Here is a 15,833-nt window from a genome sequence, read left to right as displayed (position 1 = left end):
CTGGGGTTTGGACAGGAGCACTCTTTGCTGGGTTAGGAACTGGCTGCATGGCCGGACCCAGAGAGTGGTGGTGAGCAGTGCTGCATCCAGCTGGAGGTCAGGCACCAGTGGTGTTCCTCAGGGGTCTCTGCTGGGGCCCACTCTGATCAATATTTTTACTGATGAGATGGATAAGGGTACTGAGTCTTTCATTAGTAGATTTGCAGATGATGCTAAGCTGGGAGCGTGTGTTGATCTGTTGGAAGGTAGGATGGCTCTGCTGGGATGGTTGGATGGATGGGCAGAGTCCCATAGGATGAAGTTTAATATGTCTGAGTGCCAAGTCCTGCATTTTGCCCACAATAACCCCCTGCAATGTTACAGGCTGGGGACGGTGTGGCTGGACAGTGCCCAGGCAGAAAGGGACCTGGGGGCACTGGGGACAGCAGCTGAACATGAGCCAGCAGTGTGCCCTGGTGGCCAAGAGGGCCAATGGCATCCTGGCCTGGATCAGGAATGGTGTGGCCAGCGGGAGCAGGGAGGTCATTCCTCCCCTGTCCTGGGCACTGGTGAGGCCACACCTCGAGTGCTGTGTCCAGCTCTGGCCCCTCAGTTTGGGAAGGACGATGAGACGCTCGAGCGCGTCCAGAGGAGGCAACGAGGCTGGTGAGGGCTGGGAACACAAACCCTGTGAGGAACCACTGAGGAGCTGGGGGTGTTTAGCCTGGAGGAAAGGAGACTCAGAGGTGACCTTGTCACTCTCTACAACTCCCTGAAAGGTGGCTGTAGCCAACTGGGGGTTGGTCTCTTTCTCCAGGCAGCAGCTGACAGAACGAGAGGACAGTCTCAAGCTGTGTTGGGGGAAATACAGGTTGGATATTAGGAAAAAGTTATTTACAGAAAGAGTGATAAAGTACTGGAATGGTCTGCCCTAGGAGGTGGTGGAGTCATCATCCCTGGTTGTGTTCAAAAGAAGACTGCATGTGGCACTCAGTGCCCTGGTTTAGTTGAGGTGTTAGGGCATGGGTTGGACTCGATGATGGTGAAGGTCTCTTCCTAGTGATTCTGTTTCCCTATCCCTGTGGCTGAGGCACTGGTCTCAGACAGGGAGGAGCAAAGCACTCAGCCATTCATCTGTCTGTGAAATGAGCTTTGTTACTGTGATACAGAAGTTACTCTGCTGAAGCCAGTAGATGTTCTATATTTGAATAAAAAAAGTATCAGTAGGATGCAGTTTGTCTTCTATCACCACATAGAGACACTCGTGCTGTCCTGTTTCATACCTGTTGAAATTCCATGGACACATAGAAAAATTCAGGTAACAAACAGGCATTAAAGATGATAAGCACCATTCTTTAAGCAGTTTTAGTGAACCACTTGAAATGCAAACATGAAGCTTCACAAAGCATGAAATATTTCTTGCTATTCTAATTTTGTGTGTGTTACATCAGACTTTTGCTGATTTTTCAAAAAGAGTATTTAAGTGTGTAAGCATTAGATTAAATTCTACTGACTTCATTAAATCCTACTGGTTTCAGTGTTACCCTTGCTTAAGTTATGCATGCTGTGTAGTGCTGTTCTGAATAGCAAGGCAGTCATAAACCAGTGTCTGGATTTGTCTGTGTGGTTTAGAAACACATTTGGCAGCAGTCATAGCCAAGCCAAGAATTCACTGCAGTGAATGGCCCACACTAGTTGCAGTTTGTCATGTTAATGTGCTGTTACCAGAATCATATGTGCAAACTGAGTAACTGATTTACTTGGGCAAGTGTTGGAGCTGTGCATGAAAAATAAGGAGCCAGTTACTTAATGGAATGTATGTTTCAGATAAAAAACTTAAGCATGGATTTTGACAACATGAACGTCACAAATAAGGGCAAGACATTTCTGAAAAAATGTTCAGGCATTAGATACTACTATTTTGTCTGAAGTTATTGTCAGTTTCTAGTTACAGAAGTTGGTCAAGGACATTTATTATCTCTCTCCCCCCCCCCAAAAAAAAATAGAGTTAAGAAGTATTGTGCAGATGAAATTATCTGAAAATGAATACCCAGTTGCGCTAGTCAGGCATTAATCTCTGCAGAGTTTTATTCTGTGACTACTAATACACTTACTCTGGAAGCAAAGTCACTTTTTCAGAAGTAATTCTTTCATATGAGTTATGTATATGATGTGTTTTTACCACCTTCTAGTAACTTTGAGGTGGGATAAGCTTTATGCATTCTCTTCAGTTGTGAGTAGTTAAAGTATGTAGTTGAATGAAAAAAGAAATATGCGACTCTGAAAGATCTAGAATTATTTATTTTACAAATTAGCTCGTTCCTTTGGGATCCTAGATCAAAATAACTGTGACTAAGGCAGTTTCATTTTCCTGAGCATGTTTATGTGATCGCATAATTTACAAAGAATTGCAAAAGGTAAACAGAGATGTGAGCTGCAAGTGACTCTGAGGGAGAGAAGTATTATGGAACTTGACACTGTGGTCTGTGGGCACCACTGGAGAAAGGCAGCCAGGTTCAGGTGAAGGAGGTAGCGAAGAGGAAAACTTCTTTCACCAAAATGCAAGTCTTGTTAGAAAGCTGGCACTGGGGGAAATGTAAGAAATGATCTCAAGGTGGAAAATGCGTTCTGCAATCAGCAGTGTAAGAGGATCTAATAAAGGTTTGTGAAGCTGAATACATTATGTAATCACTTCTGGGCTGCTGCACAAATTACTTGCTGTGCCTGAGCAAATTGAATTTTAAGGAGCTGGGATCTGGAGTCAGAATAAATAGGGGACTGTATGTTTCTTGGGAAGAGAAGGCAGAAACAGCTCTGTTCAGACAGGTGCTTAGCATAGTTTGTTTCAGATGCAGATATTTCTGTGCATAATTTTGGACTTCTGAGAGATGGAAAAAAATGAGAAATTGGGAGGCAAAGCAGAGAAAACGAATGTAAGAATTATACTCAATGGTGTTTTAATGAAAAGAACATTGCTGGAGTGTTGGAAAAACAAAGAGAATTTTAATTGCTAGAGATAGTCCATTAAGAAAGCTCAGGGATTTCCATTGTTGGCCAAAAATGATGAAGAATAAGTCAGGTAGGAACCAGGAAGTGCAATCTTCTGGTTAGGACTCCACACCAAACAGTGTTTGGTTGTCAACAAATAGATCATTAATGCTAAAATTCTAGAAAAGAAGGAATAGAGGGGGCAGCATGTGGTACCCCATGCCCTCAAAAGTGGGCAGGTAAGTGCAGAGGAACTGACTGAGTCTGAGGAATACTTCCAAAGCAGTTCTGAGGGAACTGTGTGCAGTTAGAAAATACAGATTAATTGAAAAAAAATCCAGCATTACAAACCCATAATGAATTCGTTGAAGGTGTTTCCCATTTGTTGTATTTATGCAACAATTAAGAAATATTAAGTCAGAATGATTGAGTCATGCTGGGATACCACCAACAGCAAGCAGCTGGCTCAAAAGATTGGTGGCTTCTGGCTTTTGCACATGCTGACAGCATGTGCTTTTCACCAGAAATTCTCTCTTCCACTCTCCCACGCTTGAAAAAAAGGAAAAACAACCAACCAATCATAAACCCAAACCCCCCATTCACATTTCAAATCCTTGTATTATTTTTACAGGATGTTTAATTTGTCTTGAAGTTTAAGTGAGACTTAAAATGTGGTATTTGTCACCTTGTTTTGGAGGGAAAAAAGTACTTCTTGCCAACCTTGGAAATAGGTACTCAGATTTATGGCCAAATAAAAGGCTCTAGGTTACCTCCTTGAAGTTAATGGGAACTGAGAGCAAATGTTCACATTGGACCCAAAAAAATAATTTAAAATGATCCAACTGAAATGAATAATCATGAGACCTGAGGGTTTTTTTTTTTTTGCTGGTTATCTCTTGAATGAATTGGTCAATAAAATAACGGGAAGGTTTAGTTGTAGTTTATTCAATGGCACAGATAGAAAAGCAAGACTTAACAAAAGATGAAAACTACTGTGCTTAGGATTTTTTTTCTGTCTATGTCAGCCCACATTCCTACCCAATGGCAGTGCAGTTTAACAGCTTTCAGAGAGTAATCCTTGGAGATGTGGTAGGTCTGTTTTGAAACTGCTAATTTACTCTTGAATCAATCTCATTTTGAGTGGCACTTGTCTATGCAAGTATAATTTTAACTTTTGTTTACAACAATTGTTATTATAAGGAGTAGAAAGTTTTTATTGATTTTTGGCAGCTGTTTTCAGACTCTTCCGGATTTCACTGCCCTATGTTCGTAAGAGAGTGACTTTCTCAGCCTGGTGTAACTCTTCTGTCTACATTTCCTTCTCCCTAGTAGGGAAGCAAGTGTTACATAACAGGCTGAAATCCAGGGACATGGGTTATTTCTGTCATTGTAAATGTGGGTCACTTGGAAGGAAATGATGGTTTATTGCTTGTGGAAGAATTTTTAAATTTTCAAGAGGCAAGAAGTAGTAATTGGGATGCTCTTTTTTCCTCCATTATGTGAGTCTGCTTGTTTTCAAAAAAATGCAGAAACTCCATTTGTCTGTGTTTGAATGGAGTGACTGAAGTGTTAGTTTCTATTGTATCTGGAGCTTTGCAAGAAAACAAGTTGAGTGGAGAATTAAAATACCCAGTCACATCAGCACATGTCGTGTATGCTCAGACGCATGCCAAACAGCTGAAATAGTTGTCTGCTATTAAAAGAAATGCTGGAAGTTTGGCTTAAGCTTATTTTTGTACCTGTGCCTGGTTGTTGCCAGTGTTCAAATAGAGCTTGTTGGGAGTAGTGCATGGATTTACTGCCTTGTATGGGCAGCTTCTCCTTTGAATAAGGATTTTCATACAGGAGATAGCAGAGCTGGAGCTGACCCACTCCTCTGGGCCTAGTTACTCTGGTAGGGATCAGTGGGAACCCCAGCCAGGCTTGGGTTCAGAGTTTCAGACTTGGCTGAACCATCTGATTCTTTAATCCTCAGCACTCTGCAAAGCCCTGATAAAGTTAATAGGAAGATACACAAGTTTTATCCTGCGAGTGGCTTGATTCCTCATAGAAAATGCCATCAGATTTATCTGTGGTGTTGGCTGAACTACAGATGTTGTTAAGCGTACTGCAAAGCGTTTTTCTCCTGTATATAGAAATTCTTCAGTTGTGATAATGTATTGAATTTCAGCTGTGTCTAAATAAGATTCATAATGCTGAAGCAACCCAAGTTCATAGAATACTTTAATAAACAGGTTTTCTTCAAGAACAGTGCTTGGCAGCAAACAAAGGTTTCCAAATACCCATTTAATGTGAATAACCTCCAGTGTTTTATGATGATTTTGACCTTATGGATAGTGGTTTGCTAGTCATTAGGAAGCTTTCTTTGGAGTAATAGAGATTTTGGTCTTCAAGTATGAGAATTTTTTTTTTCTCTATCTGTGTTGCTGCTAATGTACAACCTGTGCAATTGAGGGAGGGATCAAGGCTTTAAAAACTCAGCTAAACTAAAGTTGTGACAGGTTCAGCTACTGAACTGTTAAGCTGTTACATCTAAGTGATCCCATGGTACTTCTTGTTTCTTAAGAAGAACTGATTTAAATAAGTGTATCCCACCTCACAGTAAGAGTCTTCCCTAAAGTGCAGTTGAAAATTCAAACAAGTTTTCAAAAACATATTTATAGTAATTTCCTTTTTATCTGCTGTAGTTTAGATCACAACTTTTGTTATTCCCTGGTTGCTTTGAAGTCATTAAGTTGGTCTTCCTAGTTCTCAGTTTGCCACCTTCACCTCTGATTAGACCTGGGTCTGTGATGCCAGGAAGATAAGAATCTCAGCGACTAAATGAACTCTTAACAAAGGAGATCCTTTTTTCCTGTTTATAGCCCTAGTGACTAAAAAAGCAGTGTTTCAAGTACAGTGTTCTAGAAGCATCTCATGATGGATCAATTGCTCTTCACTCAGCCCTTTCTATTACCCAAGGACATGCTTCCTGAAACATACACTTTTATAAGTCTGAGAAGCTCCTTTCCCTTACACTTCCATTGAGAGGTGTTTGTAAATAGGAATCTCATTTCTTTATTTCCAGACCGTGTTTGTTGGGAGGGGGGGGGGGGCGGGAAGTAAAAATCTTGCATTTCTGTTGCGTTTTAAGATGCTCCTTAGCAATTGTTTGGAAAGACACTTCATCATACTAGGAAGCTCCATCAGGAGCAGAGCTGTAGATTTAAAACAAAGTTTTATGGTGTAAGAATATATCACTGATTATACATATATTCTATGCCTAAACAAAAAACATGCCTGATAATAAAGGGAGTCCTAAATAAAGGCAGTCCTAAAACTGGAGCAAACTCCTTCTATTCTAACAGTTATTTCTCTGAGTATATTTGTAGGAATTGTCAGTTCTGGATGCTTTGAATCTTATGGAGATTTTCAGAACATCAAAATGTATTTGGATAGTTCTTCCACAACAAAAACAAAGATCTTATTTCTTTTTAAAATTTGTTTTAGTCAGCCCTGTTGAACTGCTTATCTAGAAGGCAAATTACATTTTTGAGTACTTTCTGGCAGATTTCTGTTAAATTACATCCTTGATACATCCAGTTTTATGATACTGCCCCTTGTTGTCAGATTACTATTGCAGCTGCATCTAGTCAGTTACTTGCAAATTCCAGATGATACTGTTACTTTATAAAATGAATTTTAAGCTGGGGAAAGTGGATAAATCCTGGTTACAGGGTATTCAAGTTATGCTACCAGCTGATTTCCGTCTATTTTGTGTCTATCTTTAGCAGAGAGCTCAGCAGGATTGTGTATCTGCGTTTTGTCCTATAATGATAAACAGCATCTTGGAGCATAGAAAATACTGCATTTTTCCAATAGTTTTAAAAAGTAGGTTTAGTAACAGGAATACATTTTAAGTGCAAAAGACTTAGAAATGCTGTTTAAAATTTTCATATGTCATGTTTTTCAGTTATGCAGGAAAATATTCCTGTTGCCTAATCCTACATCAGCAAAAATATATTTATGCATGAATTCTTACATTTCTTCAAGAGCAATGTTTTGTTATTTGTTATTGATGCTTTGAAAGTTTGTTTTATGAATTTTGTTTGTGTCATATTGAGAGAGGTACCAAAAAATAGCTTTGTTATTTTTTATAAAATAACATAGTTCTGTATTTATTTTCTGAATATAACATAGACAGTGCTACTGTTTGTTAGGTAGTTGCTGTTTTTTTCAAAGTAAAGCTCTGTCAGCTGTGGCTGGAGTGGAAAGATAATGAGTTTTCCTCTATTTGCAGCTATATGCCAGCCAGGGTGCAAACACGGTGAATGCATTGGGCCAAACAAGTGTAAGTGCCACCCAGGATACACTGGAAAAACTTGCAACCAAGGTAAGAAAGAATTTCTTTTTGAAGTCGTGGAAGTATTGTTGATCTCTCTTCTTCCCCTCATCAATGCTATGTGTGTTTATAGAGTAATGAGCTCATATACCAGGTCTGTTACTGCTGCAGCAAGTCTGATACTTGGACTGATAATTGTAGAGAGATTGATAACTGCATTGGGATGACACAGGGCAAAACTGCTTTCATCCAGAAGAAATCAATGAGATTAATATACAGAATGTAGTTACTTGCTCTCCTTATTTGGAAACAAATAATTTAAACCTTATGGGTTATTGTTTTTTATAAAGTCACAATTTTCATGTTTGAATAGTGAAATAATATTTCATAATACATATATTCTCATTTTAGTGTTTCTAATCCTGAACTAACTAGGTTGTATTAAACTACTGAAGGGTTGCTGTAAAGAGGAAGTTTCTCTTACTGGATTATTAAGTTTTCAAGTTTCATTGTTTGGTTTTTTTCCCCCCCAAAAAAGTTATGTCCAAATCATGTGATAGTATAAAGATCATAGAGTATAAACAATTAGAGAATTGTAATATGTGGGCTTTAGACTTTAAAGGCTAAGGCATGTTCATATGATATCTCAATGATATCAAGAGATATCTCAATGGTATCTCTTTTGCAGGTGTCTCAGCCTACAGGAAAATTCGTGCATTTTCTGAAGTATGGTAGAAAAGTCTGATATTTAGAATGATTTTCTTGTTCAAGGATGTACCCTGATGTTGCTAAATCTCTTATGACATGTTGATTTTTAGACTGAGTTATTTTCTTTCAAGATAGATACATATTTGTTTTCAGATTTACTAATCCTTCCGGAACTGATGTGGTAATATGTATTGTGTTTTTCAGTTTTCTCAAAAGTTTCTGTCATCTCCTATATATTGTCCTGTCCTTTTTTTCCCCCCCTTACTCTGGACTGAAATTTTAAAGATGTGTTATGATTTTATTCTACATATGTTATAGTCAGTCCAAAACTTTTTTAGATAACAGTGCAGTGAACTAATAGTTATATGTATGTGTAACAGTTTTTATTTGTAGTATAGTTTAACAATATTGAAAGAATGCTTTGTGGATTGCTGGAGGCTTCAGTCATCAACTAAACTATTTACTTGCCACTAAATGCTAAGGAAGGGAAAAATGTGATAGGTTATCAAAGGAAGCACGTTGGGCAGTATTTATGATATATTCTTGCATGGTGTTGGTGACAAAACTGCCCTGGCAGATGTAGCTGAGGTTTCTGAGATGCCAGCTGACTGTGGTGCCCCCAATGTGCCCCAGTTCAGGTGGCTGCTGCTGCTCTACTACATGGTGAGATCCTTGAGCTGCTCCTGGGGTCATGATTTGTGTTCTTGCCATGTGCTGACTCAGTGTTTGGATGAAACTTGAAAGTGCACAGTGAATGCAGAGTCTGCTTTTGCTGGGAGGAGATTGAAATGGCACAGAATAAATGTGACACAGGTTATTATACCTTAATACAACACCTGCCCTGTTCAGTTTTTGGCATTTTCTCAATTCTGTTCTAGAATAGTAACAGAAGTAATAACGTTAGCAGAGGAAATGTTGGCGTTCCCTGCAGCGATCAAAATCTTTTCTAGATGTGTGAATGTTTCTGGGCTGCAAAGCATGCTCATGTTCTTGGTGAAAAGCATTCTTTGTGTACAAGCTCTGATAAACAGGCTTTACATCTCATCTGTTCCTGTGCCCCATGGATCAGGCTGTGTTCCTGGGACTGATCCAGGACATCAACCCAGCCTCACAGCAGAGCTGTTCAGCCCTGACTGTGTGATGATGCTGGATACTTTTCCTTTTCCAGTGGCACTGCAGCTGCCGTGACAATCCATGCCTCGCTTTAGGTCACTCAGAAGTGATGACTACCTGATATTGTTAAATTACGTTGTATCATCAGCAATCAAATTGCTGCCATACACAAGAGCTAACCATGTGTTCTCTCTCTCTCCTGAATGTCTTTAGTGTTACCTTTCCAGCTTTTTGATCCTAGCTTTACAGCTTAAGCAGTGAAGAAACAAACAGAGCAACTTGAGAGAAAATACCCTCTGCTGCCTCTCTTAATTTATAGTGATAATAACGGACTCATACTTTCAAAATACGTTAATCAGAAAATTGGTGGCTGCTCTTGAAGAAAATACAAATAATATTCAGTAAGACTAATACAAATAGTTGTAATTTTTGCAAGCAATGTAAAGCACATACAGGTTAACTTTCTTTGGCTGCGAAAAGTTGTCTTTTTCAAAAAAAAAAGTCTAAGGCTGCTTTTCTATAACTTTCTATTCTCTTACTTTGTTTGTTCTAGGAAAATGATGCAAAGTTCATTGCTTGAAATCCTTCTCAGCACTTGATATATATGTATATTTATTAATTTATAAATGAAGTAATGCATATTGCCATATTTTTATCATGCCTTCTCCCTATCCTGTGAAGATGTGCAGCTGTACACAAGTCCACTTTGTCAGAGCAGTGGAGCTCTTGTATTCCACCCCCTGGATCGTCGTGCAAGAAACGTAGCAGCACGGGGTGAGGTGTTTCTGTGTTTCAGGTGGTGTGCTCCTTCTTTGGTCACGGCTTCAAACAGGAGTGCAATTTTTTACAAAGGAGGTGGAGACTGATAGACCCATCAATGGCTGGGATGTGAAAGCTGAACCTGCAGTGTGCCCTTAGCATGCAGAGCAAATAATTGGTTGTATTTCCTTGGTGCTGCTGTGTGTATTCTGAAAAGTTTTGACTCTGCCATACTCATGGTTGTCACTTGCATTTGTTTCTCTCCTCTGCTCTTTTATCAGAGCCTGCCTTTTTTTCTTGTCTAAGTTCCTTTGTAAAGTGATAGTGATGGAAATTGTTTATCAGGTTAGATAAAGGCAAAACCGTGATTTAGATGAAGTTGGAAGCTGTAGAAAATGAGGGTTAAAAACCTTCTGAATTTGGCAGCTGTTGATTAATCAGACTAAGTGAACACAACTCTTCAGGTGATACAAATATCTTATGAAGTTGACATGGTAGTATGATTGCAATTGCTGGAAATGAAAGCTTATCTACTGTTTACAATATGGTGATAACAGTTTAATTTTTGCACTTGGTTTCTGATCCTTGGCTTTCTATTTTCAGAGTTGGGTAAATGCAGTATGGAATATTTAACTTCAGTGTTGCCTGATCCAAGTTAGGTGATAGGCAAAAACAGGCAGAAAAAGTCTTGAGTGCTGAAGTCTACAGAAGCTAATTAAAAGAAAATAGCAGAGTGTATTGAATCTACCTAGAAATAAGTGGCCCTGGATGTGCACTGAAGTTGGTCCAAGATCATTTGTGGTGCAGCACAGCAGTCAAAGGTGTCGCATCTAGGTTTGCCAGCATAACACTCTTGTCCTTTCCTTGCACTCACGTTTCATTTCTTTAGACATAAAATACTTGAGCTTAGCAGCTTGTGTTTGTTATAAACCTGCTTTCCATAGTGGCTAGAACAGTCAGTCTGCTTTTATGTATTTTACTGCCTTGTAATCAGGAATGTTACCTTGAAATCAGGAATGCTGGTTTTGCATTGGCTGTGTGGTCACAGGCAGTGTGGGAAATTAAAAGACTGAACAATGAAATTCTCAAATGCAGGACAATGGATGGTTATTCCCACAAAGAAATGAAAGGGATTTGTTAAACTTTTTACTATTCTCCCTAGTATGTTACTATACATAGTATGGTACTATTAGCTGTCTATTTGTAGCTACCAGAGCTTTTATTTCTGTACTAAGAATACTTAGTATCAAGTGTTGGTGTAGAATTCATAGAAGGATCCAGTATTTTAAGGCTCATAATGTGATCTATTCTCTATGCTGGGTGATATACTGAGAACAGTCGTAAATTCTTATTTTCAGCTTTGAGTCTGTGGTCATAACTCTGAAAGTAAGTGCACAGCAGTTCTTAAGTCATCAGGAGTATCTAAACTTAGGAGCTGAAGTGCAGTGGAATTTAAATGCTAGAACTTAACACAAGGCACTGCTAAAATCTTGCCCTGTCAACTTAATTTCAGTGACTTTTCTTTATTCTGTCCCTATTTCTAGTTTTGTACTTAGCTCTGTTAGACCTTTATTTTATAAAGTGGCACTTTTTGTAGAGAAGGGGAAGAATACAGGTATTTTAGACTAAGAGAACTTTTTTCTCCTCTTACTTCAAAATGATGGTTCTCAGTGAACCTCAGTATATTCAATACTATGGGTTCCTTGGGGATACATTTATGAATTGAAATCAAATACCAAGAGGGTTTTTGAATGTAATAATGACACAATGCATAGATAATAAATATGTTAATACAGCTATAATGTCTGTCAGGAACTGCCTACTTGAGGTATATTTTACAGAAAAAGAAAAAACAACTTTTTTTATTCTTTTTTACTGCCAAGAGAAGTTTGCCTTTCAAAATATGAGCTTTCATCTGCTTATTATTGGAGATTTTTATGTAAAGCTTTTCTCACACAAAGGTGAAATGAAAACTTGTCCTTGCCCTCTAGCATAATCATCTGCTACATTTTTATTTGGCCTAGGCATATATATATATAATCACAACGCCTAGAAAAAGATCCTGCTTTCACAGGACTAAATGTACTTTCTTCTATAGCTGTTTCTCTCCAACCTGGCAGGTACTTCCCTGTGAGTGTGGCATTGGGGCCTGCTGCAAGAAATATGTTCTCTTTGCAACTGCTGAAACTTTTTCCAGCTCCCAAAGAGCTGAAAAGGGGTGCTGTCTCTGCAGCACATGATCCTCAGGAAGATTGCAGAGGTGGTCATCATTCCTTCTTTATCATGAGCAGGTCCAGCACTTATTTTGGCAATATTTCCTCACTGAAGTCCTGCTTAGGCTCACCTGATCTTCCCCACCACTTGAGGAGAAAATATTCCCCTTCAGGTTTCGTGGCAACATCTTGTTCATCCTGACATGGGAAGAAATGGAAAATTACATCCCTTTCCACTACCCTCTTGCAGAAGAGGGGAGTAGGAAGTATTCTTGTCCTTAAACATGCTGTTCATGCTGAGACCTTGGAAAATGAAGTAAGGGGAGGGGTTCTGGAGAGGGCCCTGTCTGCATGATGCTCCTTGACCTAATGAAGATGGAAACAAAAGTCAGAAGACAGAAAGTTTTATGGTACACATAAACACTGTTAGGAGCTCTCAGGAACAGCAGTGACATAACAGGCAACATCCTCTCAGCTGAGTTTGGATTACACCAGTGACTTGTAGTGTGATACATGTATTTTTCCCTTGATGGCTCTGCATTTTACTAGTCAAAATGAAAGGGAATATATTTCTCAGTTTTAGAGTGCCATTTAAAAATATTTTGCTTGAAAAGAGTAAGGTGAAGAATTTACTAAGGGATTACAGAGTTTCAAGACAAATTTAAAACCCAAACATTAAGAACTTGTAAAATTCCAGATGTAGTTGTTTAGAATCAATGTTTTCTCTAACTTCACCTCTACAGTGAATGTAGCTTTTTTCATTCCATTGGCTATATAGACCCAGTGAAGTTTTCTGCTTTACTTCTGAAAAGCAATCAGTGAATTACTGACTTCATTGCAACCAGACATGTATTTATCTTTCTGATTTTCAGCATCTTAACCCTGAGCCTTTGCCTCTAGTGCACAGGAGCCATCTGTCACCTCCTCAGCTGGCATTTTATGATGTGGCCACTGTGTGTGTGTATCTATGAGACACACTCACACAGTAATGGGAGCCTCAAGGCTTTTTTTTCTGCTACGTGGATTGAGTGACACTTGATAAGATAGTGCTTAGTACTGGGAGACGGCTCTTTGAAAACTTCTGGAAAAAATAGCAATTCTCTGTCCGTGGAAGACCTCCAGACAGCATGGTGCAATATTAAAGATGAGGGTTGATAACTCATTTTTTTAAAGTTCTCCCTGGCTGGGTTTGTGAATAGATTTTTTTTTTTTTCATCTTTGTTGTCATCTTTGTTCATTGCTATACAAATAACTAACAGCAGTAATAAGTAACAAATTATTCTGGTTTACTCAAAATCAACACCTATTCTTGGAAGAGAATTCTGAAGGAAATCATCTTGTTTGAAGTTCGGTCTACTATTATGGAAATTGTAGGCTGAATATTTTCAGTCCAAGCCATGAATTCTCTATTAAATTGTAAATCTGAAATACTAGCCCTCATGGATAGTCCTTGACAAATATAGCTGATGTCAGATAGTTTCTTTTAGTATTTTCCAGATGATAAGAAATAAATTTTCTCTGTGAGATTGTTTAAAGTAAGTTGGCATCAGGTTTGCTACTTTCCTCTGCCACTAATTTTGAAGCATGATAGTGAATCACTGAATTGCTATCAGAATCACTGATAGTGATTGCAGAATGATACTTGCTTTCTCTCTCCTTCTTCCAAGTGCTGCCTGGTCCTTGACATGGCATCAACATGAATAGTGGCAAGATGTGGGCAGCCTGAGCTTGTGTGTTGCCTAATGAAACAGTTGGCGCTTCATCTAATGCTAATATTGTCATTTTTGAAAAGATGTCTGTGAAACCAAGCCAAATAAGCTGCTTGGCTGGAGGGATGAACAGCACTTTGTGTGGGATGTTTTGGATGCTTGCTATCAGCTAAACTGCATATAAAAAACTAATTGCCATACTTTTCCTTCCTTCTCCAGCAGCTTGAACTGGTAGCTTTGCCATGCATGCCTTGTGTGTTTTCTTTTCCCACCCTCTTCCCTTGTGCCCTTCATTTCAGATCTGAATGAGTGTGGACTAAAGCCGCGGCCGTGCAAACACCGGTGTATGAATACCTACGGCAGCTACAAGTGCTACTGTCTGAACGGCTACATGCTTATGCCAGATGGAACGTGCTCAAGTACGGCCAGCCTTGGTGCTTGCTCTTTTCCAGCTTCTCAAAACCCCTGCTCGAGTTTCCCCGGAAAACTTCTGTGAAATGAAGATGAGTCCCGAAGTAAAAGATTAATCTTGCTGGGAATTAGGCAGCTGTACAGGATGAGCTCCTTTTTTTCTAGTTAAATTGGGCTGAGAAAAACAAGAGCAATTGTTCTGATTTTATTAGTTTTATTGAAAGTTTCCCCCAAAGCATTCTTCAGTGCTGTAAATCACTGTTAATTGGCCTTGGAGGACAAGTGCTTGCAGTTTTCATTGCAGCAAGACACCAGCATTTCTGCTGCCTTATGGCCTTATGGATGTAAAATCTTTAATGCTGCAGATGTTGGTTGTTCGACTGGTACAAAAATTGTACCGTCATCTCTCTGGAGATCAGATTCCTACTTGCTCCCATAAAAACAGTTGCTTTGAATATTGGACAGAGGGAAGGGGAGAGATATTACCTTCAGTTAGAGATACCATATTTTTAAAATGGCAGTACTGTCCAGGAGAGTCTTTAGTACATATTATGTTATATATTCTGAGGACTCCATTCAATAACACAATTTAGTACAATTGTGGTGGTTTTCTCTTTTTTTAAAAAATTTTCTTAGAGATGTGGAATGAAAAATTTTACTGGTGGATGCATTTCCTCTTTCAAGGATACCTGTGAAACTCAACAAGCATTTTCCCACTTTCATCATAAATATGTGATGTCGTAATTCTCCAAAGTTTTCAGTCATTTTCTAGTACTGATGACAGTCTTTATCTAAATATGTTCAATTTCTTTTCTCCAGATGCCCTTTCTTGCCTGATGGCAAACTGTCAGTATGGTTGTGATGTGCTGAAAGGGGAGGTGCGCTGCCGCTGTCCCTCTCCAGGGCTGCAGCTTGGGCCTGATGGCAGGACTTGTGTAGGTAGGTGATCAAATGTAGATTTTATTTTGATTTCTTTTCTCCAGAATGCTTTTATCCGTACACAGAATGCAGGTCAGGAGAGTTTATCAGATGTACTTAGAATGCACAGAACAGGCAGTTTGAGATTGTTAATAATGAGAATAGTAAAAGGGCTGTTGCTCAGGTGCCCTCATTTCAGAGATCGCCAGTGTTTTCCTCCAGTACTACAAGCTTCATTGTCTGCCTAAAGCCCATACAGACTCCTTGGTATCCAAGCCCTTGACCCTTGCCATTCCTGCTTCTATGTAATTTTAAACTATTGCTAACTCCAAAACACCTGTCTGCATAAAACAAGGAATGGGGAGATCACCTTTCCCTCATACCGAGCAAAGTGTGCCTAGGTCAGTGGGTGGAGGGATAATTTGTAAAAATACTTGAAATTATAGTGGGGCAAGGTGAAGGTCTGTCCATGTTCCCAGTATTAGTGGGATTGAATGCACTGTCTTTCTTCCAAACTGTGGAAACCCCAGGTTAAAATAAGCACAAGAACTTAGAGTGTATAGAAGTGGAATAAATGTTTTCTTCCCATGCTTGTGAACATGAAAAAGGTGCTTATGGTTAATCAGACTCTAGTATGGTCTGAAGAACAGTGTGACATGTGATTTCATCAGTCTTTAACTATACATACTGAGTGGGATATGATGATCCAGTGAT

The 15,833-nt window shown here is 39.1% G+C and overlaps 1 protein-coding gene across 2 annotated transcripts in view; it reads left to right on the top strand.

Moving 5' to 3' along the window:
- Nucleotides 1-15,833, top strand: part of NPNT (nephronectin) — a 274,897-nt gene that overhangs the window by 9,765 nt on the left and 249,299 nt on the right. For both annotated transcript variants that reach the window (XR_010743468.1, XM_066317834.1), the window contains 3 exons: nt 7,247-7,339; nt 14,090-14,209; nt 15,021-15,140. Coding sequence is in view for 1 of the 2 variants with exons in the window: in XM_066317834.1 (XP_066173931.1) it covers nt 7,247-7,339; nt 14,090-14,209; nt 15,021-15,140 (333 nt within the window). In the remaining variant the exon portion in view is untranslated. The remainder of the gene's footprint in view (nt 1-7,246; nt 7,340-14,089; nt 14,210-15,020; nt 15,141-15,833) is intronic.

This window comes from Sylvia atricapilla, chromosome 4 (assembly GCF_009819655.1).
Source record: "Sylvia atricapilla isolate bSylAtr1 chromosome 4, bSylAtr1.pri, whole genome shotgun sequence".
Taxonomy (NCBI): domain Eukaryota; kingdom Metazoa; phylum Chordata; class Aves; order Passeriformes; family Sylviidae; genus Sylvia; species Sylvia atricapilla.
Note: the sequence above shows the minus strand (reverse complement) of the source record. Positions and strands in the feature narration are given on the sequence as shown.